A 25,825-nucleotide genomic window follows, 5' to 3' on the forward strand; every position below is an offset into this window, starting at 1 on the left:
AGGGGGGGGTTCCTCGGGGAAACCTCCACTTGATCAAGGGAGAGGGACTCCTGGGGGTCACTCCTCCAGTGAAAGTCCGGTCCTTCAGGTCCTGGGGGCTGCGGGTGCAGGGTCTCTCCCAGGTGTCGGGACTTAGGATTCAAAGAGTCGTGGTCAGGGGAAGCCTCGGGATTCCCTCTGCAGGCGGCGCTGTGGGGGCTCAGGGGGGTCAGGTTTTTGTACTCACAGTCTTAGAGTAGTCCTGGGGTCCCTCCTGAGGTGTTGGATCGCCACCAGCCGAGTCGGGGTCGCCGGGTGCAGTGTTGCAAGTCTCACGCTTCTTGCGGGGAGCTTGCAGGGTTCTTTAAAGCTGCTGGAAACAAAGTTGCAGCCTTTCTTGGAGCAGGTCCGCTGTCCTCGGGAGTTTCTTGTCTTTTCGAAGCAGGGGCAGTCCTCAGAGGATGTCGAGGTCGCTGGTCCCTTTGGAAGGCGTCGCTGGAGCAGGATCTTTGGAAGGCAGGAGACAGGCCGGTGAGTTTCTGGAGCCAAGGCAGTTGTCGTCGTCTGGTCTTCCGCTGCAGGGGTTTTCAGCTGGGCAGTCCTTCTTCTTGTAGTTGCAGGAATCTAATTTTCTAGGGTTCAGGGTAGCCCTTAAATACTAAATTTAAGGGCGTGTTTAGGTCTGGGGGGTTAGTAGCCAATGGCTACTAGCCCTGAGGGTGGGTACACCCTCTTTGTGCCTCCTCCCAAGGGGAGGGGGTCACAATCCTAACCCTATTGGGGGGAATCCTCCATCTGCAAGATGGAGGATTTCTAAAAGTTAGTCACTTCAGCTCAGGACACCTTAGGGGCTGTCCTGACTGGCCAGTGACTCCTCCTTGTTTTTCTCATTATTTTCTCCGGCCTTGCCGCCAAAAGTGGGGCCTGGCCGGAGGGGGCGGGCAACTCCACTAGCTGGAGTGTCCTGCTGGGTTGGCACAAAGGAGGTGAGCGTTTGAGGCTCACCGCCAGGTGTGACAATTCCTGCCTGGGGGAGGTGTTAGCATCTCCACCCAGTGCAGGCTTTGTTACTGGCCTCAGAGTGACAAAGGCACTCTCCCCATGGGGCCAGCAACATGTCTCGGTTTGTGGCAGGCTGCTAAAACTAGTCAGCCTACACAGACAGTCAGTTAAGTTTCAGGGGGCACCTCTAAGGTGCCCTCTGGGGTGTATTTTACAATAAAATGTACACTGGCATCAGTGTGCATTTATAGTGCTGAGAAGATTGATACCAAACTTCCCAGTTTTCAGTGTAGCCATTATGGTGCTGTGGAGTTCGTGTTTGACAGACTCCCAGACCATATACTCTTATGGCTACCCTGCACTTACAATGTCTAAGGTTTTGTTTAGACACTGTAGGGGCACAGTGCTCATGCACTGGTACCCTCACCTATGGTATAGTGCACCCTGCCTTAGGGCTGTAAGGCCTGCTAGAGGGGTGTCTTACCTATACTGCATAGGCAGTGAGAGGCTGGCATGGCACCCTGAGGGGAGTGCCATGTCGTCTTACTCATTTTGTTCTCACTAGCACACACAGGCTTGTAAGCAGTGTCTGTGCTGAGTGAGGGGTCTCTAGGGTGGCATAAGACATGCTGCAGCCCTTAGAGACCTTTCTTGGCATCAGGGCCCTTGGTACTAGAAGTACCAGATACAAGGGACTTATCTGAATGCCAGGGTGTGCCAATTGTGGATACAATGGTACCTTTTAGGTGAAGGAACACTGGTGCTGGGGCCTGGTTAGCAGGGTCCCAGCACACTTCTCAGTCAAGTCAGCATCAGTATCAGGCAAAAAGTGGGGGGTAACTGCAACAGGGAGCCATTTCTTTACAGCAGGCCTCAGCACACTTTCAATTGTAAACATAGCATCAGTGTAGGAAGTTGGCTCTGTATGTGCTATTTCAAAGTAAGGAATAGCATGCACAGAGTCCAAGGGTTCCCCTTAGAGGTAAAATAGTGGTAAAAAGAGATAATACTAATGCTCTATTTTGTGGTAGTGTGGTCGAGCAGTAGGCTTATCCAAGGAGTAGTGTTAAGCATTTGTTGTACATACACATAGACAATAAATGAGGAACACACACTCAGAGACAAATCCAGCCAATAGGTTTTTATATAGAAAAATATCTTTTCTTAGTTTATTTTAAGAACCACAGGTTCAAATTCTACATGTAATATCTCATTCGACAGGTATTGCAGGTAAGTACTTTAGGAACTTCAAATCATCAAAATTGCATGTATACTTTTCAAGTTATTCACAAATAGCTGTTTTAAAAGTGGACACTTAGTGCAATTTTCACAGTTCCTGGGGGAGGTAAGTTTTTGTTAGTTTTACCAGGTAAGTAAGACACTTACAGGGTTCAGTTCTTGGTCCAAGGTAGCCCACCGTTGGGGGTTCAGAGCAACCCCAAAGTCACCACACCAGCAGCTCGGGGCCGGTCAGGTGCAGAGTTCAAAGTGGTGCCCAAAACGCATAGGCTTGAATGGAGAGAAGGGGGTGCCCCGGTTCCGGTCTGCTTGCAGGTAAGTACCCGCGTCTTCGGAGGGCAGACCAGGGGGGTTTTGTAGGGCACCGGGGGGGACACAAGTCCACACAGAAATTTCACCCTCAGCAGCGCGGGGGCGGCCGGGTGCAGTGTAGGAACAGGCGTCGGGTTCGCAATGTTAGTCTATGAGAGATCTCGGGATCTCTTCAGCGCTGCAGGCAGGCAAGGGGGGGATTCCTCGGGGAAACCTCCACTTGGGTAAGGGAGAGGGACTCCTGGGGGGTCACTTCTCCAGTGAAAGTCCGGTCCTTCAGGTCCTGGGGGCTGCGGGTGCAGGGTCTCTCCCAGGCGTCGGGACTTTAGGTTCAAAGAGTCGCGGTCAGGGGAAGCCTCGTGATTCCCTCTGCAGGCGGCGCTGTGGGGGCTCAGGGGGGACAGGTTTTGGTACTCACAGTATCAGAGTAGTCCTGGGGTCCCTCCTGAGGTGTTGGATCGCCACCAGCCGAGTCGGGGTCGCCGGGTGCAGTGTTGCAAGTCTCACGCTTCTTGCGGGGAGCTTGCAGGGTTCTTTAAAGCTGCTGGAAACAAAGTTGCAGCTTTTCTTGGAGCAGGTCCGCTGTCCTCGGGAGTTTCTTGTCTTTTCGAAGCAGGGGCAGTCCTCAGAGGATGTCGAGGTCGCTGGTCCCTTTGGAAGGCGTCGCTGGAGCAGGATCTTTGGAAGGCAGGAGACAGGCCGGTGAGTTTCTGGAGCCAAGGCAGTTGTCGTCTTCTGGTCTTCCTCTGCAGGGGTTTTTCAGCTAGGCAGTCCTTCTTCTTGTAGTTGCAGGAATCTAATTTTCTAGGGTTCAGGGTAGCCCTTAAATACTAAATTTAAGGGCGTGTTTAGGTCTGGGGGGTTAGTAGCCAATGGCTACTAGTCCTGAGGGTGGGTACACCCTCTTTGTGCCTCCTCCCAAGGGGAGGGGGTCACAATCCTAACCCTATTGGGGGAATCCTCCATCTGCAAGATGGAGGATTTCTAAAAGTTAGAGTCACTTCAGCTCAGGACACCTTAGGGGCTGTCCTGACTGGCCAGTGACTCCTCCTTGTTTTTCTCATTATTTTCTCCGGCCTTGCCGCCAAAAGTGGGGCCTGGCCGGAGGGGGCGGGCAACTCCACTAGCTGGAGTGTCCTGCTGGGTTGGCACAAAGGAGGTGAGCCTTTGAGGCTCACCACCAGGTGTGACAATTCCTGCCTGGGGGAGGTGTTAGCATCTCCACCCAGTGCAGGCTTTGTTACTGGCCTCAGAGTGACAAAGGCACTCTCCCCATGGGGCCAGCAACATGTCTCGGTTTGTGGCAGGCTGCTAAAACTAGTCAGCCTACACAGATAGTCGGTTAAGTTTCAGGGGGCACCTCTAAGGTGCCCTCTGTGGTGTATTTTACAATAAAATGTACACTGGCATCAGTGTGCATTTATTGTGCTGAGAAGTTTGATACCAAACTTCCCAGTTTTCAGTGTAGCCATTATGGTGCTGTGGAGTTCGTGTTTGACAGACTCCCAGACCATATACTCTTATGGCTACCCTGCACTTACAATGTCTAAGGTTTTGTTTAGACACTGTCGGGGTACCATGCTCATGCACTGGTACCCTCACCTATGGTATAGTGCACCCTGCCTTTAGGCTGTAAGGCCTGCTAGAGGGGTGTCTTACCTATACTGCATAGGCAGTGAGAGGCTGGCATGGCACCCTGAGGGGAGTGCCATGTCGACTTACTCGTTTTGTCCTCACTAGCACACACAAGCTGGCAAGCAGTGTGTCTGTGCTGAGTGAGAGGTCTCCAGGGTGGCATAAGACATGCTGCAGCCCTTAGAGACCTTCCTTGGCATCAGGGCCCTTGGTACTAGAAGTACCAGTTACAAGGGACTTATCTGGATGCCAGGGTCTGCCAATTGTGGATACAAAAGTACAGGTTAGGGAAAGAACACTGGTGCTGGGGCCTGGTTAGCAGGCCTCAGCACACTTTCAATTGTAAACATAGCATCAGCAAAGGCAAAAAGTCAGGGGGCAACCATGCCAAGGAGGCATTTCCTTACAATCAGCAAAGGCAAAAAGTTAGGGGGTAACCATGCCAAGGAGGCATTTCCTTACACTTTCACATCAGTCCTCAGGAAATGTAATAATCAGTCTAACCTTCTCAGTTCATTCATCCAAATCTCCATTCATCCACTGTTTTCTCCACCAGCCATCGGTTCTATCTCTCTGCTTTCTCATCCATTCTTCTGCCCCTCCCATCCACAAACCTAATTCTACTTCAACCACCTTTTCTTTACTCCATTCATACTGCCCCTATTTTTTTCATTTCCTCTCTCGTTTCATTTCTTCCCCTCTACAGAGATACATCATCTTGTTTTCTTGCAACAGTATTTGTTTGCAGACCCATCAAAGGAGCATTAGGCTGCACTTTGAATGTTTTAGGTTGCACGCACTTCTCTGGCCCCCACTCGTTCTGGCTGTATCAGAGGGTGGTTCGTGCTGCCCCATACCAGTGCCTTACAAAGTTCCCAAATAAAATTCAGTATTTCATTGACTCATGTCAGTTGGCAGCTATTGCAAGAGTTTCTGTAGCCAGTCTGGTGAGACTCGCGCATTGAGGAATGGGCAGGATGAGTTGACACCAAAAAGTGTTTCAAAATTGTAATCTTACTCAGAGCTAAGTCATTAAACATGGTTGCCTCATCTGCTGCTTGGAACAGCTGTGTTGCCATTCACCTCCAGCAGTGGCTCTTTCCAGCCTACTGAATGTATTGCCTGCATTAATGTTACCTACTATGATGCAACAACGAAGAACATAATTTTATTCAGAGTAGGTTGGTACTGTGCCCCACTTTACCGTCGTAGGCAGGATAGTGATTAAGAGAATGAGGAGACCTGCACTTCCTTGTCCCCTGGGGGCACCTGGAGGTCTGAAGAAATATTATTCAGCCCCTCTTTAGCCAGAAGGTATGGCCTTAGAAATAGAGGGCCTGATTACAACTTTGGAGGATGTGTTAATCCGTCCCAAAAGTGACGGATTTACCACCAGCCGTAAGAGTCCATTATATCCTATGGAACTCGTAATACGGCTGGTGGTGTATCAGTCACATTTGGGACGGATTAACACCTCCAAAGTTGTAATCAGGCCTAGAGTTCCTAAATGCTTGTGTGAAGCAGGTTTTCATAGATGCTCTTGTGTGATACTAGTAACGAGACAAAAAGTGCACTCCTTTTTAGAAGCTTTTTTCATTGAGAAGATTTTCTTATGAAATGTACACCTTTATTTACTTGACTTGAATGTGTCTTCCACACAGTGAAACGAGAACCTGTACCTTCCCCAGTTCCTTCCAAGCCATCTATGTCGGAAGATGAACTTGAGAAAAAATCAAAGGCCATTATTGAGGAGTATCTGCACCTCAATGACATGAAGGTGAGCGGGCGGAAGTGGGAATTAAAAGTATCTGACTTTTGAGGAAGGGTACCCATGATAGCTATGTCAGATTTTGCAAATATATACACAATACTGAGTACTGTCTGATTTTTGTTTCCTTGTAGGAAGCTCTGCAGTGTGTCCAGGAGCTGAATTCACCCACGTTCCTTTTCATTTTTGTGCGAAATGGCATAGAGTCAACTCTAGAGAGAAGCAACATTGCTCGGGAGCGCATTGGTTTGTTGCTCTACCAACTAGTGAAGGCTGGCAACATGTCCAGAGAACAGTACTACAAAGGGTGAGTTGCTGGCTGTTAGCCTTGGATGTTGTATGTCTGTCTGTCTGGAATGGTCAGTTTGTCAAATTGTACAGGTATTTAGCATGAGGCTTTTGATGGTGTTAGAAAGTGTGCTGGGAGAAAAGCAGGCGATGGTCAAAGGGTTATAGTGTTCGTTTAATAAAACAATGGAATAAATGTCTGGAATGCTGCTGTCCTCCATGGAATCTGGTAGTTAGAACAGTGAAATATTTCTAATCCTTTAACAGGCCTCACTTTTTATAGAACATCCACATCATAGGTTTGAACCTATGCTTAGCAATACAACAGTGGGCTCTTGTTTCCTGCTAGTCAGCAATTGGTCTGAACACTTGGCATGTTCATTAATATCAATAAACACAGTAGCTGCAGAACACTTGAGCGCAAGATATTTATCCAAATAAAGCAATAAAAGATCAATGTAAACACAACTTAAAAAAAAAAAATGAAAATACTTTGGAAAGACTGTCATTCTATATTTTGTTCTAAAAGTAAGTTTTATATTTTTCCACAGGCTCCTGGAGATCCTTGAGATAGGGGAAGATATGGAGATTGACATCCCCCATATATGGCAGTATCTGGCTGAGATAATTACTCCCATACTTCTCGAAGGAGGAATCCCCATGGCTGAAGTCTTTAGGTAGGATGAATAGTGTATGCTTTTTCAATGGTTTTGGTGTTGACCAATGTTTAGAGGAGGTGATCCTTTGCCACTGTTTAAGATCCCTTCCACCAGAAACTGTACTTGCTTCTTTTTACCATGTGTTTTATATACTGAATGCCATATATTAGAAGTGTCTGCCCCCTGCTATTTCAGCATTTCCCAAAGCAGTTTCTGATTTTTGTAGAATACTTGAGCTGCATATCCTCATCTTAAACAGATTATTAAACACACAGGAATATCCTGACAATGCATAAGTGTAAGGAAATGCATCCTTGGCATGGTTGCCCCCTGACTTTTTGCCTTTGCTGATGCTATGTTTACAATTGAAAGTGTGCTGAGGCCTGCTAACCAGGCCCCAGCACCAGTGTTCTTTCCCTAACCTGTACTTTTGTATCCACAATTGGCAGACCCTGGCATCCAGATAAGTCCCTTGTAACTGGTACTTCTAGTACCAAGGGCCCTGATGCCAAGGAAGGTCTCTAAGGGCTGCAGCATGTCTTATGCCACCCTGGAGACCTCTCACTCAGCACAAACACACTGCTTGCCAGCTTGTGTGTGCTAGTGAGGACAAAACGAGTAAGTGGACATGGCACTCCCCTCAGGGTGCCATGCCAGCCTCTCACTGCCTATGCAGTATAGGTAAGACACCCCTCTAGCAGGCCTTACAGCCCTAAGGCAGGGTGCACTATACCATAGGTGAGGGTACCAGTGCATGAGCATGGTACCCCTACAGTGTCTAAACAAAACCTTAGACATTGTAAGTACAGGGTAGCCATAAGAGTATATGGTCTGGGAGTTTGTCAAACACGAACTCCACAGCACCATAATGGCTACACTGAAAACTGGGAAGTTTGGTATCAAACTTCTCAGCACAATAAATGCACACTGATGCCAGTGTACATTTTATTGTAAAATACACCCCAGAGGGCACCTTAGAGGCGCCCCCTGAAACTTAACCGACTATCTGTGTAGGCTGACTAGTTTTAGCAGCCTGCCACAAACCGAGACATGTTGCTGGCCCCATGGGGAGAGTGCCTTTGTCACTCTGAGGCCAGTAACAAAGCCTGCACTGGGTGGAGATGCTAACACCTCCCCCAGGCAGGAATTGTCACACCTGGCGGTGAGCCTCAAAGGCTCACCTCCTTTGTGCCAACCCAGCAGGACACTCCAGCTAGTGGAGTTGCCCGCCCCCTCCGGCCAGGCCCCACTTTTGGCGGCAAGGCCAGAGAAAATAATGAGAAAAACAAGGAGTCGTCACTGGCCAGTCAGGACAGCCCCTAAGGTGTCCTGAGCTGAAGTGACTCTAACTTTTAGAAATCCTCCATCTTGCAGATGGAGGATTCCCCCAATAGGGTTAGGATTGTGACCCCCTCCCCTTGGGAGGAGGCACAAAGAGGGTGTACCCACCCTCAGGGCTAGTAGCCATTGGCTACTAACCCCCCAGACCTAAACACGCCCTTAAATTTAGTATTTAAGGGCTACCCTGAACCCTAGAAAATTAGATTCCTGCAACTACAAGAAGAAGGACTGCCTAGCTGAAAACCCCTGCGGAGGAAGACCAGAAGACAACAACTGCCTTGGCTCCAGAAACTCACCGGCCTGTCTCCTGCCTTCCAAAGATCCTGCTCCAGCGACGCCTTCCAAAGGGACCAGCGACCTCGACATCCTCTGAGGACTGCCCCTGCTTTGAAAAGACAAGAAACTCCCGAGGACAGCGGACCTGGTCCAAGAAAAGCTGCAACTTTGTTTCCAGCAGCTTTAAAGAACCCTGCAAGCTCCCCGCAAGAAGCGTGAGACTTGCAACACTGCACCCGGCGACCCCGACTCGGCTGGTGGAGATCCAACACCTCAGGAGGGACCCCAGGACTACTCTGATACTGTGAGTACCAAAACCTGTCCCCCCTGAGCCCCCACAGCGCCGCCTGCAGAGGGAATCCCGAGGCTTCCCCTGACCGCGACTCTTTGAATCCAAAGTCCCGACGCCTGGGAGAGACCCTGCACCCGCAGCCCCCAGGACCTGAAGGACCGGACTTTCACTGGAGAAGTGACCCCCAGGAGTCCCTCTCCCTTGTCCAAGTGGAGGTTTCCCCGAGGAACCCCCCCCTTGCCTGCCTGCAGCGCTGAAGAGATCCCGAGATCTCTCATAGACTAACATTGCGAACCCGACGCTTGTTTCTACACTGCACCCGGCCGCCCCCGCGCTGCTGAGGGTGAAATTTCTGTGTGGGCTTGTGTCCCCCCCGGTGCCCTACAAAACCCCCCTGGTCTGCCCTCCGAAGACGCGGGTACTTACCTGCAAGCAGACCGGAACCGGGGCACCCCCTTCTCTCCATTCTAGCCTATGTGTTTTGGGCACCACGTTGAACTCTGCACCTGACCGGCCCTGAGCTGCTGGTGTGGTGACTTTGGGGTTGCTCTGAACCCCCAACGGTGGGCTACCTTGGACCAAGAACTGAATCCTGTAAGTGTCTTACTTACCTGGTAAAACTAACAAAAACTTACCACCCCCAGGAACTGTGAAAATTGCACTAAGTGTCCACTTTTAAAACAGCTATTTGTCAATAACTTGTAAAGTATACATGCAATTTTTATGATTTGAAGTTCCTAAAGTACTTACCTGCAATACCTTTCGAATGAGATATTACTTGTAGAATTTGAACCTGTGGTTCTTAAAATAAACTAAGAAAATATATTTGTTCGATGGCATCTGTCGCTGTAGATACGCATGTTCTGCAATAGCTCGCCATCTGGTGTTGGGCCGGAGTGTTACAAGTTGTTTTTCTTCGAAGAAGTCTTTCGAGTCACGGGACCGAGTGACTCCTCCTTTTGTCTCCATTGCGCATGGGCGTCGACTCCATCTTCGATTGTTTTTTTTCCGCCATCTGGTTCGGACGTGTTCCTGTCGCTCCGAGTTTCGGAACGGAAAAAATAGTTAATTTCGGAAGATTTTCGTCGGTATTGTTGCGTTCGGGATCGGCGTACTTAGATTCCACACCGCATCGAAGATCGAAGAGCTCCGGTGCCCTTCGGGGTAGTTTTTCGATCCTCCGTCGGGGGCCTGGTCGGCCCGACCGCGTGCTGAAGAACGCCGATGGAACGGACCCCGTTCCGTTTCTGCCCCAAATGCCACAATAAATACCCCTACACAGACCAACACTTGGTCTGCAACCTGTGCCTGTCACCTGAGCACAGCGAAGACACCTGCGAGGCCTGTCGTGCGTTCCGGTCCCGAAAAACACTCCGAGACCGTCGAGCCAGAAGACTTCAAATGGCGTCCGCACCGACAGCCCAACGGGAGTTCGAGGAACAAGAAGAGGAAGGTACCTTCTCGATCCAAGACTCAGACTCCGAAGGATTCGACGATACACAAACCGTGAGTAAGACGTCGAAAACCACACAAAGAAACATTTACAAGGCCCAGGGGACGCCACTGCCACCAGGCCATGGCTCGACCCATAAATTCGGTGACCGACCGTCGGCACCGAAAAAGGCCCAAACAGTGCCGAGATCGTCCGACTCCGGTCGAGACACCGGCACGCAGCCTTCTCGGGACCGAGAAAGTGCTGGAGACAAGCCTCGACACCGAGATGCCGGTGTGGACACGTCTCGACGCCGAGACAGCGGCACCGAAACAGATCGACGCCGAGAGGTTTCGGCCCCGAAAAGGAAAAAAGTCACCTCGGAGCCGAAAAAACACGCAGACAAAGTTTCGATGCCGAAACAAACTGCAAGCGACCCAGCTTCAGGCTCTTATACAGAAGAGCACTCGCTAACCTCCCAAATGCAAAAGCATAGGTTTGAGGAAGAGCTACAAGCAACTGATGTGGACCATACGCAAAAGCGTATCTTCATTCAGCAGGGAACAGGAAAAATAAGCACCCTTCCCCCCATTAGGAGAAAGAGAAGGTTGGAGTTCCAGACGGAACAAGCACCACAACCAAAAGTGGTGAAAAGAGTTACACCACCACCCTCTCCTCCGCCCGTGATTAACGTTTCACCAGCACAAACGCCATCACACTCCCCAGCTCACACCACCATGAGCCAGGGTGACCAAGATCAGGACGCATGGGACCTATACGACGCCCCAGTGTCAGATAACAGCCCAGAGGCATACCCTACAAAACCATCTCCACCAGAAGACAGCACCGCGTACTCTCAGGTGGTGGCTAGAGCAGCACAATTTCACAACGTAAGCCTCCACTCAGAACAGGTCGAGGATGATTTCTTGTTCAACACACTCTCCTCCACCCACAGCTCCTACCAAAGCCTGCCTATGCTCCCTGGTATGCTCCGGCACGCAAAAGACATATTTAAGGACCCGGTCAAAAGTAGGGCAATCACACCAAGGGTGGAAATAAAGTATAAGCCGCCTCCTACGGACCCGGTTTTCATCACAACACAGCTGCCACCAGACTCTGTTGTTGTAGGAGCAGCTAGGAAAAGGGCCAACTCTCACACATCTGGAGATGCACCACCCCCAGATAAAGAAAGCCGCAAGTTCGATGCAGCTGGTAAGAGTCGCAGCACAAGCTGCAAATCAGTGGCGCATCGCGAACTCCCAGGCACTACTTGTGCGCTATGACAGAGCCCACTGGGACGAGATGCAACATCTCATTGAACATCTGCCCAAAGACTTCCAAAATAGGGCAAAACAAGTGGTTGAGGAGGGACAGACCATCTCCAACAACCAGATACGTTCCTCCGTGGACGCTGCAGATACAGCTGCACGGACAATTAATACATCTGTAACTATCAGAAGGCATGCATGGCTCCGAACGTCTGGATTTAAACCAGAGATTCAACAAGCAGTTCTCAATATGCCTTTTAATGAAAAAGAACTGTTCGGTCCAGAAGTGGACACAGCGATTGAGAAACTCAAAAAAGATACAGACACTGCCAAAGCCATGGGCGCACTCTACTCCCCGCAGAGCAGAGGGAATTACAGCACATTCCGTAAAACGCCCTTTCGAGGGGGGTTTCGGGGTCAAAGCACACAAGCCAGCACCTCACAAGCAACACCGTCCACTTACCAGGGACAGTATAGAGGAGGTTTTCGGGGACAATATAGAGGAGGGCAATTCCCTAGAAATAGAGGGAGATTTCAAAGCCCCAAAACCCCTACTACTAAACAATGACTCGCATGTCACTCACCCCCTCCACACAACACCAGTGGGGGGAAGAATAGGTCATTATTACAAAGCATGGGAGGAAATCACTACAGACACTTGGGTTCTAGCAATTATCCAACATGGTTATTGCATAGAATTTCTACAATTCCCTCCAAACATACCACCAAAAGCACAAAATTTAACAACACACCATTCCAATCTCCTGGAGATAGAAGTGCAGGCACTATTGCAAAAGAATGCAATCGAATTAGTGCCAAACACACAAATAAACACAGGAGTTTACTCACTGTACTTTCTGATACCAAAGAAGGACAAAACGCTGAGACCAATCCTAGACCTCAGAGTAGTGAACACTTTCATCAAATCAGACCACTTCCACATGGTCACACTACAAGAAGTATTGCCATTGCTAAAACTGCACGACTACATGGCAACTTTAGACCTCAAGGATGCTTATTTCCATATACCAATACACCCATCGCACAGAAAATACCTAAGGTTTGTATTCAAAGGAATACATTACCAATTCAAGGTACTGCCTTTCGGATTAACAACCGCACCAAGAGTCTTTACCAAATGTCTAGCAGTGGTCGCAGCACACATAAGAAGGCAGCAAATACATGTGTTCCCATATCTAGACGACTGGCTAATCAAGGCCCATTCGTTAATAGAGTGCTCAAATCACACAAATCATATCATACAAACCCTCTTCAAACTAGGGTTCACCGTCAATTTCACAAAATCCAAAATTCTGCCACGCAAGGTACAACAATACCTGGGAGCCATAATAGACACATCAAAAGGAGTAGCCACTCCAAGTCCACAAAGAATTCAAAATTTCAACACCATCATACAACGCATGTATCCAACACAAAAGATACAGGCAAAGATGGTATTACAACTCCTAGGCATGATGTCATCATGCATAGCCATTGTCCCAAACGCAAGACTGCACATGAGGCCCTTACAACAATGCCTAGCATCACAGTGGTCTCAAGCACAGGGTCACCTTCTAGATCTGGTGTTAATAGACCGCCAAACTTACCTCTCGCTTCTGTGGTGGAACAACATAAATTTAAACAAGGGGCGGCCTTTCCAAGACCCAGTGCCACAATACGTAATAACAGATGCTTCCATGACAGGGTGGGGAGCACACCTCAATCAACACAGCATACAAGGACAATGGAACGTACATCAAACAAAACTGCATATCAATCACCTAGAACTTCTAGCAGTTTTTCAAGCACTAAAAGCTTTCCAACCAATAATAGTTCACAAATACATTCTCGTCAAAACAGACAACATGACAACAATGTATTATCTAAACAAGCAGGGAGGGACGCACTCCACGCAGTTAAGCCTGCTAGCACAAAAAATTTGGCATTGGGCAATTCACAACCAAATTCGCCTAATTGCACAGTTTATACCAGGGATACAAAATCAACTCGCAGACAATCTCTCTTGAGATCACCAACAGGTCCACGAATGGGAAATTCACCCCCAAATACTGAACACTTATTTCAAACTCTGGGGAACACCTCAGATAGACTTGTTTGCGACAAGGGAGAACGCAAAATGCCAAAACTTCGCATCCAGATACCCACACAAACAATCCCAAGGCAATGCCCTATGGATGAACTGGTCAGGGATATTTGCTTACGCTTTTCCTCCTCTCCCTCTCCTTCCTTACCTGGTAAACAAACTCAGTCAAAGCAAACTCAAACTCATATTGATAGCACCAACTTGGGCAAGGCAACCCTGGTACACAACGCTGCTAGACCTATCAGTGGTACCCTGCATCAAATTGCCCAACAGGCCAGATCTGTTGACACAGCACAACCAAAAGATCAGACACCCAGATCCAGCATCGCTGAATCTAGCAATCTGGCTCCTGAAATCCTAGAATTCGGACACTTACAACTTACCCAAGAATGTATGGAAGTCATAAAACAAGCAAGAAGGCCATCCACCAGGCACTGCTATGCAAGTAAATGGAAGAGGCTTGTTTGCTACTGCCAAATTAATCAAATACAACCATTACACACAACTCCAGAACATGTAGTGGGTTACTTGCTTCACTTACAAAAATCTAACCTAGCTTTCTCTTCCATTAAGATTCACCTTGCAGCAATATCTGCATACCTGCAGACTACCTATTCAACTTCCCTATATAAAATACCAGTCATTAAAGCATTCATGGAGGGCCTTAGGAGAATTATACCACCAAGAACACTACCTGTTCCTTCATGGAACCTAAATGTTGTCCTAACTAGACTTATGGGTCCACCTTTTGAACCCATGCACTCCTGCGACATACAGTTCCTAACCTGGAATGTGGCATTTCTCATCGCCATTACTTCCCTGAGAAGAGTAAGCGAGATTCAGGCGTTTACTATACAGGAACCTTTTATACAACTACACAAAAATAAAGTCGTCCTAAGGACCAATCCTAAATTTTTGCCAAAGGTTATTTCACCGTTCCATCTAAATCAAACAGTGGAACTTCCAGTGTTCTTTCCACAGCCAGATACCGTAGCTGAAAGGGCACTACATACATTAGATGTCAAAAGAGCATTAATGTATTACATTGACAGAACAAAGAACATCAGAAAGACTAAACAACTCTTTATTGCATTTCAAAAACCTCATGCAGGAAACCCAACTTCAAAACAAGGTATAGCCAGATGGATAGTTAAATGCATCCAAATCTGCTACCTTAAAGCTAAACGACAGCTGCCCATTACACCAAGGGCACACTCAACCAGAAAGAAAGGTGCTACCATGGCCTTTCTAGGAAACATCCCAATGCAAGAAATATGTAAGGCAGCCACATGGTCTACGCCTCACACATTCACCAAGCACTACTGTGTAGACGTGTTATCCGCACAACAAGCCACAGTAGGTCAAGCTGTATTAAGGACATTATTTCAGACTACTTCCACTCCTACAGGCTGATCCACCGCTTTTGGGGAAATAACTGCTTACTAGTCTATTGCAGAACATGCGTATCTACAGCGACAGATGCCATCGAACTGAAAATGTCACTTACCCAGTGTACATCTGTTCGTGGCATCAGTCGCAGTAGATTCGCATGTGCCCACCCGCCTCCCCGGGAGCCTGTAGCAGTTTGGAAGTTACCTTCAATTATTTATATATGTATCATCTCAACCTTAAATAGGTGCATACTTAGTCACTCCATTGCATGGGCACTATTACTACAATTCAACTCCTACCTCACCCTCTGCGGGGAAAAACAATCGAAGATGGAGTCGACGCCCATGCGCAATGGAGACAAAAGGAGGAGTCACTCGGTCCCGTGACTCGAAAGACTTCTTCGAAGAAAAACAACTTGTAACACTCCGGCCCAACACCAGATGGCGAGCTATTGCAGAACATGCAAATCTACTGCGACTGATGCCACGAACAGATGTACACTGGGTAAGTGACATTTTCATTCTATAACAAAACCTATTGGCTGGATTTGTCTCTGAGTGTGTGTACCTCATTTATTGTCTATGGGTATGTACAACAAATGCTTAACACTACTCCTTGGATAAGCCTACTGCTCGACCACACTACTACAAAATAGAGCATTAGTATTATCTATTTTTACCACTATTTTACCTCTAAGGGGAACCCTTGGACTCTGTGCATGCTATTCCTTACTTTGAAATAGCACATACAGAGCCAACTTCCTACATTGGTGGATCAGCGGTGGGGTACAAGACTTTGCATTTGCTGGACTACTCAGCCAATACCTGATCACACGACAAATTCCAAAATTGTCATTAGAAATTCATTTTTGCAATTTGAAATTTTTCTAAATTCTTAAAAGTCCTGCTAGGGCCTTGTGTGTTAAGTCCCTGTTTAGCATTGTCTTTTAGAGTTTAAAAGTTTGTTAAAAGTTTGAAATTAGATTCTAGAAACAGTTTTAGATTCTTTAAAAAGTCTTCCAACTTTTAGCAAAATAATGTCTGATACAGAGATGAATGTGGTGGAACTCGACACCACACCTTACCTCCATCTTAAGATGAGGGAGCTAAGGTCTCTCTGTAATATCAAAAAAATAACCATTGGCTCCAGACCTACCAAAATTCAGCTCCAGGAGCTGTTGGCAGAGTTTGAAAAAGCCAACCCCTCTGATGATGACATCACAGAGGAAGAAATTAGTGACTTGGAGGCCAATGTCCCTCCTCCAGTCCTAAATAGGGAGAACAGGACCCCTCAAGTCCTGTCTCCAACTGTGTTAGTCAGGAATGGTGAGTCCCTCACAGGAGGGTCCCACATTTCTGAAATCACTGAGGATGCTCTCAGTGAAGATGACCTCCTGTTAGCCAGGATGGCCAAAAGATTGGCTTTAGAGAGACAGCTCCTAGCCATAGAAAGGGAAAGACAAGAGATGGGCCTAGGACCCATCAATGGTGGCAGCAATATAAATAGGGTCAGAGATTCTCCTGACATGTTAAAAATCCCCAAAGGGATTGTGACAAAAATTGAAGATGGTGATGACATCACCAAGTGGTTCACAGCTTTTGAGAGGGCTTGTGTAACCAGAAAAGTGAACAGATCTCACTGGGGTGCTCTCCTTTGGGAAATGTTCACTGGAAAGTGTAGGGATAGACTCCTCACACTCTCTGGAAAAGATGCAGAATCTTATGACCTCATGAAGGGTACCCTGATTGAGGGCTTTGGATTCTCCACTGAGGAGTATAGGATTAGGTTCAGGGGGGCTCAAAAATCCTCGAGCCAGACCTGGGTTGACTTTGTTGACTACTCAGTGAAAACACTAGATGGTTGGATTCAAGGCAGTGGTGTAAGTAATTATGATGGGCTGTACAATTTATTTGTGAAAGAACACCTGTTAAGTAATTGTTTCAATGATAAACTGCATCAGCATCTGGTAGACTTAGGACCAATTTCTCCCCAAGAATTGGGAAAGAAGGCGGACCATTGGGTCAAGACAAGGGTGTCCAAGACTTCAACAGGGGGTGACCAAAAGAAAGGGGTCACAAAGACTCCCCAGGGGAAGGGTGATGAGACAACCAAAACTAAAAATAGTAAAGAGTCTTCTACAGGCCCCCAAAAACCTGCACAGGAGGGTGGGCCCAGAGCCTCTTCACAAAACAATGGGTACAAGGGTAAAAACTTTGATCCCAAAAAGGCCTGGTGTCATAGCTGTAAACAGCATGGACACCAAACTGGAGACAAGGCCTGTCCCAAGAAAGGTTCCACTCCAAACTCCCATCCAGGTAACACTGGTATGGCTAGTCTCCAAGTGGGATCAACAGTGTGCCCAGAGCAAATCAGGGTCCACACTGAAGCTACTCTAGTTTCTGAGGGTGGGGTGGATTTAGCCACACTAGCTGTCTGGCCGCCTAACATGCAAAAATACAGACAGCAACTCTTAATTAATGGGACTAGAATAGAGGGCCTGAGGGATACAGGTGCCAGTGTCACCATGGTGACAGAGAAACTGGTTTCCCCTGGCCAATACCTGACTGGAAAAACTTACACAGTCACCAACGCTGACAATCAGAGAAAAGTACATCCCATGGCAATGGTTACTTTAGAATGGGGAGGGGTCAATGGCCTGAAACAGGTGGTGGTCTCCTCAAATATCCCAGTGGACTGTCTGCTTGGAAATGACCTGGAGTCCTCAGCATGGGCTGAGGTAGAACTAAAAACCCATGCAGCAATGCTGGGTATCCCTGAACTGGTGTGTGTGAAAACAAGAGCACAGTGCAAGGCACAGGGTGAACAAGTAGAGCTGGAGTCTGGAAGAATGGCCCAGCCTACCAAGAGAACAGGAAAGTCAGTTGGGAAACCAACTGCAACACAGCAAAAGAAAGGGAACCTCTCTTCTCAGGAAGAAGTTCTGCCCTCTGAGGGAACTGAGCCTTTGGAGCTTGAACCTTATCAGGTTGAGCTCTTAGGCCCAGGGGGACCCTCAAGGGAGGAGCTGTGTAAGGGACAAGAAACCTGTCCCTCTCTTGAAGGCCTTAGGCAGCAAGCTGCTGAAGAGTCCAAAGGCAAGAAAAATGGAACGCATAGGGTCTATTGGAAAGATGGACTCCTGTACACTGAGGCCAGAGACCCCAAACCTGGTGCCACTAGGAGAGTGGTAGTGCCTCAGCTGTTCAGGAAGTTCATCCTAACATTGGCCCATGACATTCCCCTTGCTGGACATTTGGGACAAACCAAGATGTGGGAGAGGTTAGTCAACCACTTCTACTGGCCCAATATGTCCCAGAAGGTTAAGGAGTTTTGCCTCTCCTGCCCCACCTGTCAAGCCAGTGGTAAGACAGGTGGACATCCAAAGGCCCCCCTCATTCCACTTCCAGTGGTGGGGGTTCCCTTTGAAAGAGTGGGTGTGGACATAGTTGGTCCACTAGAACCTCCCACAGCCTCAGGAAATATGTATATCCTGGTAGTAGTGGATCATGCTACCAGGTATCCTGAAGCTATTCCCCTTAGGTCGACTACTGCCCCTGCAGTAGCCAAGGCCCTCATTGGTATCTTTACCAGAGTGGGTTTCCCTAAGGAGGTGGTGTCTGACAGAGGTACCAACTTCATGTCAGCATACCTAAAGCACATGTGGAATGAGTGTGGAGTGACTTATAAATTCACTACACCATACCATCCACAAACTAATGGCTTGGTTGAGAGATTCAACAAGACATTAAAAGGCATGATCATGGGGCTTCCAGAAAAGCTCAAAAGGAGATGGGATGTCCTCTTGCCATGTCTGCTTTTCGCTTACAGAGAGGTGCCACAGAAGGGAGTAGGATTCTCACCCTTTGAACTTCTGTTTGGTCATCCTGTAAGGGGACCACTTTCCCTTGTTAAAGAAGGCTGGGAGAGACCTCTCCATGAGCCTAAACAGGACATAGTGGACTATGTACTTGGCCTTCGCTCTAGAATGGCAGAGTACATGGAAAAGGCAACCAAAAACCTTGAGGCCAGCCAACAGCTCCAGAAGTTTTGGTATGACCAAAAGGCTGCACTGGTTGAGTTCCAACCAGGGCAGAAAGTCTGGGTTCTGGAGCCTGTGGCTCCCAGGGCACTCCAGGTCAAATGGAGTGGCCCTTACCCAGTGCTAGAAAGGAAGAGTCAGGTCACCTACCTGGTGGACCTGGGCACATGCAGGAGCCCCAAGAGGGTGATCCATGTGAACCGCCTTAAGCTCTTCCATGACAGGGCTGATGTGAATCTGTTGATGGTAACAGATGAGGATCAGGAGGCAGAGAGTGAACCTCTCCCTGATCTTCTGTCATCAGACCCAAAAGATGGCACAGTAGATGGAGTGATCTACTCAGACACCCTCTCTGGCCAACAGCAAGCTGATTGTAGGAGAGTCCTACAACAGTTTCCTGAACTCTTCTCCTTAACCCCTGGTCAGACACACCTGTGTACCCATGATGTGGACACAGGAGACAGCATGCCTGTCAAAAACAAAATCTTTAGACAGTCTGACCATGTTAAGGAAAGCATCAAGGTGGAAGTCCACAAGATGCTGGAATTGGGAGTAATTGAGCGCTCTGACAGCCCCTGGGCTAGCCCAGTGGTCTTAGTCCTCAAACCTCACACCAAAGATGGAAAGAAAGAGATGAGGTTTTGTGTGGACTACAGGGGGCTCAATTCTGTCACCAAGACAGATGCTCATCCAAATCAAAGAGCTGATGAGCTAATAGACAAATTAGGTGCTGCCAAATTCTTAAGTACCTTTGACTTGACAGCAGGGTACTGGCAAATAAAAATGGCACCTGGAGCAAAAGAGAAAACAGCATTCTCCACACCTGATGGGCATTATCAGTTTACTGTTATGCCCTTTGGTTTAAAGAATGCCCCTGCCACCTTCCAAAGGTTGGTGAATCAAGTCCTTGCTGGCTTGGAGTCCTTTAGCACAGCTTATCTTGATGATATTGCTGTCTTTAGCTCCACCTGGCAGGATCACCTGGTCCACCTGAAGAAGGTTTTGAAGGCTCTGCAATCTGCAGGCCTCTCTATCAAGGCATCCAAATGCCAGATAGGGCAGGGAACTGTGGTTTACTTGGGCCACCTTGTAGGTGGAGGCCAAGTTCAGCCACTCCAACCCAAGATCCAGACTATTCTGGACTGGGTAGCTCCAAAAACCCAGACTCAAGTCAGGGCATTCCTTGGCTTGACTGGGTATTACAGGAGGTTTGTGAAGGGATATGGATCCATTGTGACAGCCCTCACTGAACTCACCTCCAAGAAAATGCCCAAGAAAGTGAACTGGACTGTGGAATGCCAACAGGCCTTTGACACCCTGAAACAGGCAATGTGCTCAGCACCAGTTCTAAAAGCTCCAGATTATTCTAAGCAGTTCATTGTGCAGACTGATGCCTCTGAACATGGGATAGGGGCAGTTTTGTCCCAAACAAATGATGATGGCCTTGACCAGCCTGTTGCTTTCATTAGCAGGAGGTTACTCCCCAGGGAGCAGCGTTGGAGTGCCATTGAGAGGGAGGCCTTTGCTGTGGTTTGGTCCCTGAAGAAGCTGAGACCATACCTCTTTGGGACTCACTTCCTAGTTCAAACTGACCACAGACCTCTCAAATGGCTGATGCAAATGAAAGGTGAAAATCCTAAACTGTTGAGGTGGTCCATCTCCCTACAGGGAATGGACTTTATAGTGGAACACAGACCTGGGACTGCCCATGCCAATGCAGATGGCTTTTCCAGGTTCTTCCACTTAGAAAATGAAGACTCTCTTGGGAAAGGTTAGTCTCATCCTCTTTCGTTTGGGGGGGGGGTTGTGTAAGGAAATGCCTCCTTGGCATGGTTGCCCCCTGACTTTTTGCCTTTGCTGATGCTATGTTTACAATTGAAAGTGTGCTGAGGCCTGCTAACCAGGCCCCAGCACCAGTGTTCTTTCCCTAACCTGTACTTTTGTATCCACAATTGGCAGACCCTGGCATCCAGATAAGTCCCTTGTAACTGGTACTCCTAGTACCAAGGGCCCTGATGCCAAGGAAGGTCTCTAAGGGCTGCAGCATGTCTTATGCCACCCTGGAGACCTCTCACTCAGCACAAACACACTGCTTGCCAGCTTGTGTGTGCTAGTGAGGACAAAACGAGTAAGTCGACATGGCACTCCCCTCAGGGTGCCATGCCAGCCTCTCACTGCCTATGCAGTATAGGTAAGACACCCCTCTAGCAGGCCTTACAGCCCTAAGGCAGGGTGCACTATACCATAGGTGAGGGTACCAGTGCATGAGCATGGTACCCCTACAGTGTCTAAACAAAACCTTAGACATTGTAAGTGCAGGGTAGCCATAAGAGTATATGGTCTGGGAGTCTGTTTTACACGAACTCCACAGCACCATAATGGCTACACTGAAAACTGGGAAGTTTGGTATCAAACTTCTCAGCACAATAAATGCACACTGATGCCAGTGTACATTTTATTGTAAAATACACCCCAGAGGGCACCTTAGAGGTGCCCCCTGAAACTTAACCGACTATCTGTGTAGGCTGACTAGTTTTAGCAGCCTGCCACAAACCGAGACATGTTGCTGGCCCCATGGGGAGAGTGCCTTTGTCACTCTGAGGCCAGTAACAAAGCCTGCACTGGGTGGAGATGCTAACACCTCCCCCAGGCAGGAATTGTCACACCTGGCGGTGAGCCTCAAAGGCTCACCTCCTTTGTGCCAACCCAGCAGGACACTCCAGCTAGTGGAGTTGCCCGCCCCCTCCGGCCAGGCCCCACTTTTGGCGGCAAGGCCAGAGAAAATAATGAGAAAAACAAGGAGTCGTCACTGGCCAGTCAGGACAGCCCCTAAGGTGTCCTGAGCTGAAGTGACTCTAACTTTTAGAAATCCTCCATCTTGCAGATGGAGGATTCCCCCAATAGGGTTAGGATTGTGACCCCCTCCCCTTGGGAGGAGGCACAAAGAGGGTGTACCCACCCTCAGGGCTAGTAGCCATTGGCTACTAACCCCCCAGACCTAAACACGCCCTTAAATTTAGTATTTAAGGGCTACCCTGAACCCTAGAAAATTAGATTCCTGCAACTACAAGAAGAAGGACTGCCTAGCTGAAAACCCCTGCAGAGGAAGACCAGAAGACAACAACTGCCTTGGCTCCAGAAACTCACCGGCCTGTCTCCTGCCTTCCAAAGATCCTGCTCCAGCGACGCCTTCCAAAGGGACCAGCGACCTCGACATCCTCTGAGGACTGCCCCTGCTTCGAAAAGACAAGAAACTCCCGAGGACAGCGGACCTGCTCCAAGAAAAGCTGCAACTTTGTTTCCAGCAGCTTTAAAGAACCCTGCAAGCTCCCCGCAAGAAGCGTGAGACTTGCAACACTGCACCCGGCGACCCCGACTCGGCTGGTGGAGATCCAACACCTCAGGAGGGACCCCAGGACTACTCTGATACTGTGAGTACCAAAACCTGTCCCCCCTGAGCCCCCACAGCGCCGCCTGCAGAGGGAATCCCGAGGCTTCCCCTGACCGCGACTCTTTGAATCCAAAGTCCCGACGCCTGGGAGAGACCCTGCACCCGCAGCCCCCAGGACCTGAAGGACCGGACTTTCACTGGAGAAGTGACCCCCAGGAGTCCCTCTCCCTTGTCCAAGTGGAGGTTTCCCCGAGGAACCCCCCCCCCTTGCCTGCCTGCAGCGCTGAAGAGATCCCGAGATCTCTCATAGACTAACATTGCGAACCCGACGCTTGTTTCTACACTGCACCCGGCCGCCCCCGCGCTGCTGAGGGTGAAATTTCTGTGTGGGCTTGTGTCCCCCCCCGGTGCCCTACAAAACCCCCCTGGTCTGCCCTCCGAAGACGCGGGTACTTGCCTGCAAGCAGACCGGAACCGGGGCACCCCCTTCTCTCCATTCTAGCCTATGTGTTTTGGGCACCACGTTGAACTCTGCACCTGACCGGCCCTGAGCTGCTGGTGTGGTGACTTTGGGGTTGCTCTGAACCCCCAACGGTGGGCTACCTTGGACCAAGAACTGAACCCTGTTAGTGTCTTACTTACCTGGTAAAACTAACAAAAACTTACCTCCCCCAGGAACTGTGAAAATTGCACTAAGTGTCCACTTTTAAAACAGCTATTTGTCAATAACTTGTAAAGTATACATGCAATTTTTGATTTGAAGTTCCTAAAGTACTTACCTGCAATACCTTTCGAATGAGATATTACTTGTAGAATTTGAACCTGTGGTTCTTAAAATAAACTAAGAAAAGATATTTTTCTATAACAAAACCTATTGGCTGGATTTGTCTCTGAGTGTGTGTACCTCATTTATTGTCTGTGTATGTACAACAAATGCTTAACACTACTCCTTGGATAAGCCTACTGCTCGACCACACTACCACAAAATAGAGCATTAGTATTATCTATTTTTACCACTATTTTACCTCTAAGGGGAACCCTTGGACTCTGTGCATGCTATTCCTTACTTTGAAATAGCACATACAGAGCCAACTTCCTACAATAAGGGAAAGATTATCCACACAGACCCACCAAACCTGCAGTTAGTACACGGCTTCTGAACTCATTTAGTTCCATCTCCTGCTCCTTCCAGATAAGTACAATAACAAACATTGGTGAGGCTATGAGATGTTCTCCCTCCAAGTGATTGCTGTACCTTAATTGTAATTAGTTTGCAATGAACGACTGTGAAGGGTTGACAAGTCAGTTTTAATCCAGTTATGCATCATTGAAGTGTGTTTATCGGCTGTTAAGCATACTTCAAAGGAAGTCCACAAGCACAGATCGGTCCCTGATATTAATCACTTCCTAGGATGTACAGGGTGACTTCTGTAGTAGTGTTTGTATCGTGAAGAATCTCACCCTCTTTCAAGAGGCCTCAAACTTGCTCCATAAGGGTTCCATGCACTCAAGGCCACTACATAGAGGAGCAGGAGTTTACTGGTGGTACTACCTCATTCTCAAGAAGGAAGATTGGCTCCACCGGTACGAAGCTGGCTCCTATAAAAAAGTACACCATGCGTAGAGCCCAGTGAATCCCCAGTTGGTTTTCGGAGGCAAAAGTAGACCGTACCAACGCTCTATTTTGCGGTAATGTGGGTGTGCAGTTAGGCTTATCAGAGGGTAGTGCTAAGCATTGGTTGTACTCACTGAGGCAATAAGACACTCAAATAATAAATCCTAGACCAATTTAGAAAAATAACAGTTCTTTTGATGTTACAAACTCCAGAACTTCATAATCCGGTTGTAGGAAAGTGCCATCTTTCTGGCATAGTTGTCCTCACCTTTTGCCTGATGTCCGTGTGCTTGGACTGTAGTTCACTGGGATCCTGCTAACCAGAACCCCAGTGACAGTGCTCTCTCCCCTAAATTTAGTTGTTTTACTTTCTACACCCACAATTAGCATACTGGTACACCCCTGTAAGTCCGTAGTATATGGTACCTAGACACAAAGGGCATTGGTGCACCAGGAGTCTCCTGTGGGCTATAGCATGTATTGTGCCACCTGTAGGAGCCTGTCAAACTGCACCCTTTACTGCCAAACCTTACTATTGCACTTAGACAATACAAGTCACCCCTCTGGTAGGCCCTCCAGCCCAAGGGCAGGGTGCATGTCTCAAGTGTGAGGATACACCTGCATGAGCAGGATACCCCTATAGACCCCAGGCCAATTTCTGGACTGTAAGGGCAGGGAAGCCATCTTAAGGTATGTAGTGGACAATGGTTAACACGAGTTGTCCAACTACATAACTGTTACTCCGAACCTAGGCATGTTAGATATAAAACATGTTGGAATCATGCAACTACACTGGTTGCAGTGTTACTTGCATGATACCATGGTCTCTGGGGGTTCCCTAGGGGATCCCCCAGTTCTGCTGGTGCAGCCTTATGGGATCCAGCTGCCAGCCCGTGCTGCTGCTGACCCCAGACACTGGTCTGCCCTCCTGCTGACAAGCCAAACTCAGGCCAGAGAAGCAGAACAAAGGAACAAAGAATACCAGGCCAGTCACATGCAGAGGTTAAAGGAGGGCCCAAAACACATAGGGGCCTATCAAGAATACGGGTGCTCTGGTTCCACTCTGCTAGCAGGTAAGTACCTGTGTCCTCGGGGAGCAGACCAGGGGTTTTTGTAGAGGGGGGAGGGGGGGGAAGGAGGAGATACAGGCACACAACACATCCTCAACGGCACAGTGCTGGGTGCAGTGTGCGAAGTAGGCGTTGGGTTTGCTATAGAAAGCAATGGAGGGCCCTGGGGGGTCAATCTGGCGATGCAGGCATGACACGGAGGCTTCTCGGGCCAGCCACTGACTGGGCTAGGATGAGGGTCGTCTGCTGGTTGCTCCTGCACTGGTAGGTGGTTCCGATTTGTCCTGACCGCTGCGGGTGCAGTGCTTGGTCCAGGCGTCTGGTTCCTTTGTTACCAGGCAGTCGCGGTCAGGGGGAGCCTCTGGATCCTCTCTGCAGGTATTTCTGTGAGGGTGCGGGGGGTGTTGACTCAGGGTGTCCACGTCATTGGAGTCGCCTGTGACTCCTCTCTACATTGTTGGTTCACCTTAACTCGAGCCAGGGGCGTCGGGTGCAGAGTGTGAAGTCGCACGCCTCCGGCGGGAAGTGAGTCTCTTCCAAGACCAGAGACCAAGGACCGAGAGGAGGAACCAACTACCAGTGCAGAAGTGACCAGCAGGCGGCACTCATCCTAGCCCAGGCAGTGGCTGGCCCGAGAAGCCCCCCTGTGCCCTGCCGACATCACCTAAGTGACCCGGGGCCCCTCCATTGCTTTCTATAGCAAAACCGATGCCTACTTTGCCT

At 48.7% G+C, this 25,825-nt stretch overlaps 1 protein-coding gene across 8 annotated transcripts in view; it reads left to right on the forward strand.

Moving 5' to 3' along the window:
- Positions 1-25,825, forward strand: part of EIF4G1 (eukaryotic translation initiation factor 4 gamma 1) — a 723,480-nt gene that overhangs the window by 613,453 nt on the left and 84,202 nt on the right. For all 8 annotated transcript variants that reach the window (XM_069212975.1, XM_069212971.1, XM_069212974.1 and 5 more), the window contains 3 exons: positions 5,829-5,944; positions 6,070-6,242; positions 6,775-6,900. In XM_069212975.1, coding sequence (XP_069069076.1) covers positions 5,829-5,944; positions 6,070-6,242; positions 6,775-6,900 — 415 coding nt within the window. The remainder of the gene's footprint in view (positions 1-5,828; positions 5,945-6,069; positions 6,243-6,774; positions 6,901-25,825) is intronic.

The sequence above is a fragment of the Pleurodeles waltl genome, chromosome 11 (genome assembly GCF_031143425.1).
Source record: "Pleurodeles waltl isolate 20211129_DDA chromosome 11, aPleWal1.hap1.20221129, whole genome shotgun sequence".
NCBI classification, from domain to species: Eukaryota; Metazoa; Chordata; class Amphibia; order Caudata; family Salamandridae; genus Pleurodeles; species Pleurodeles waltl.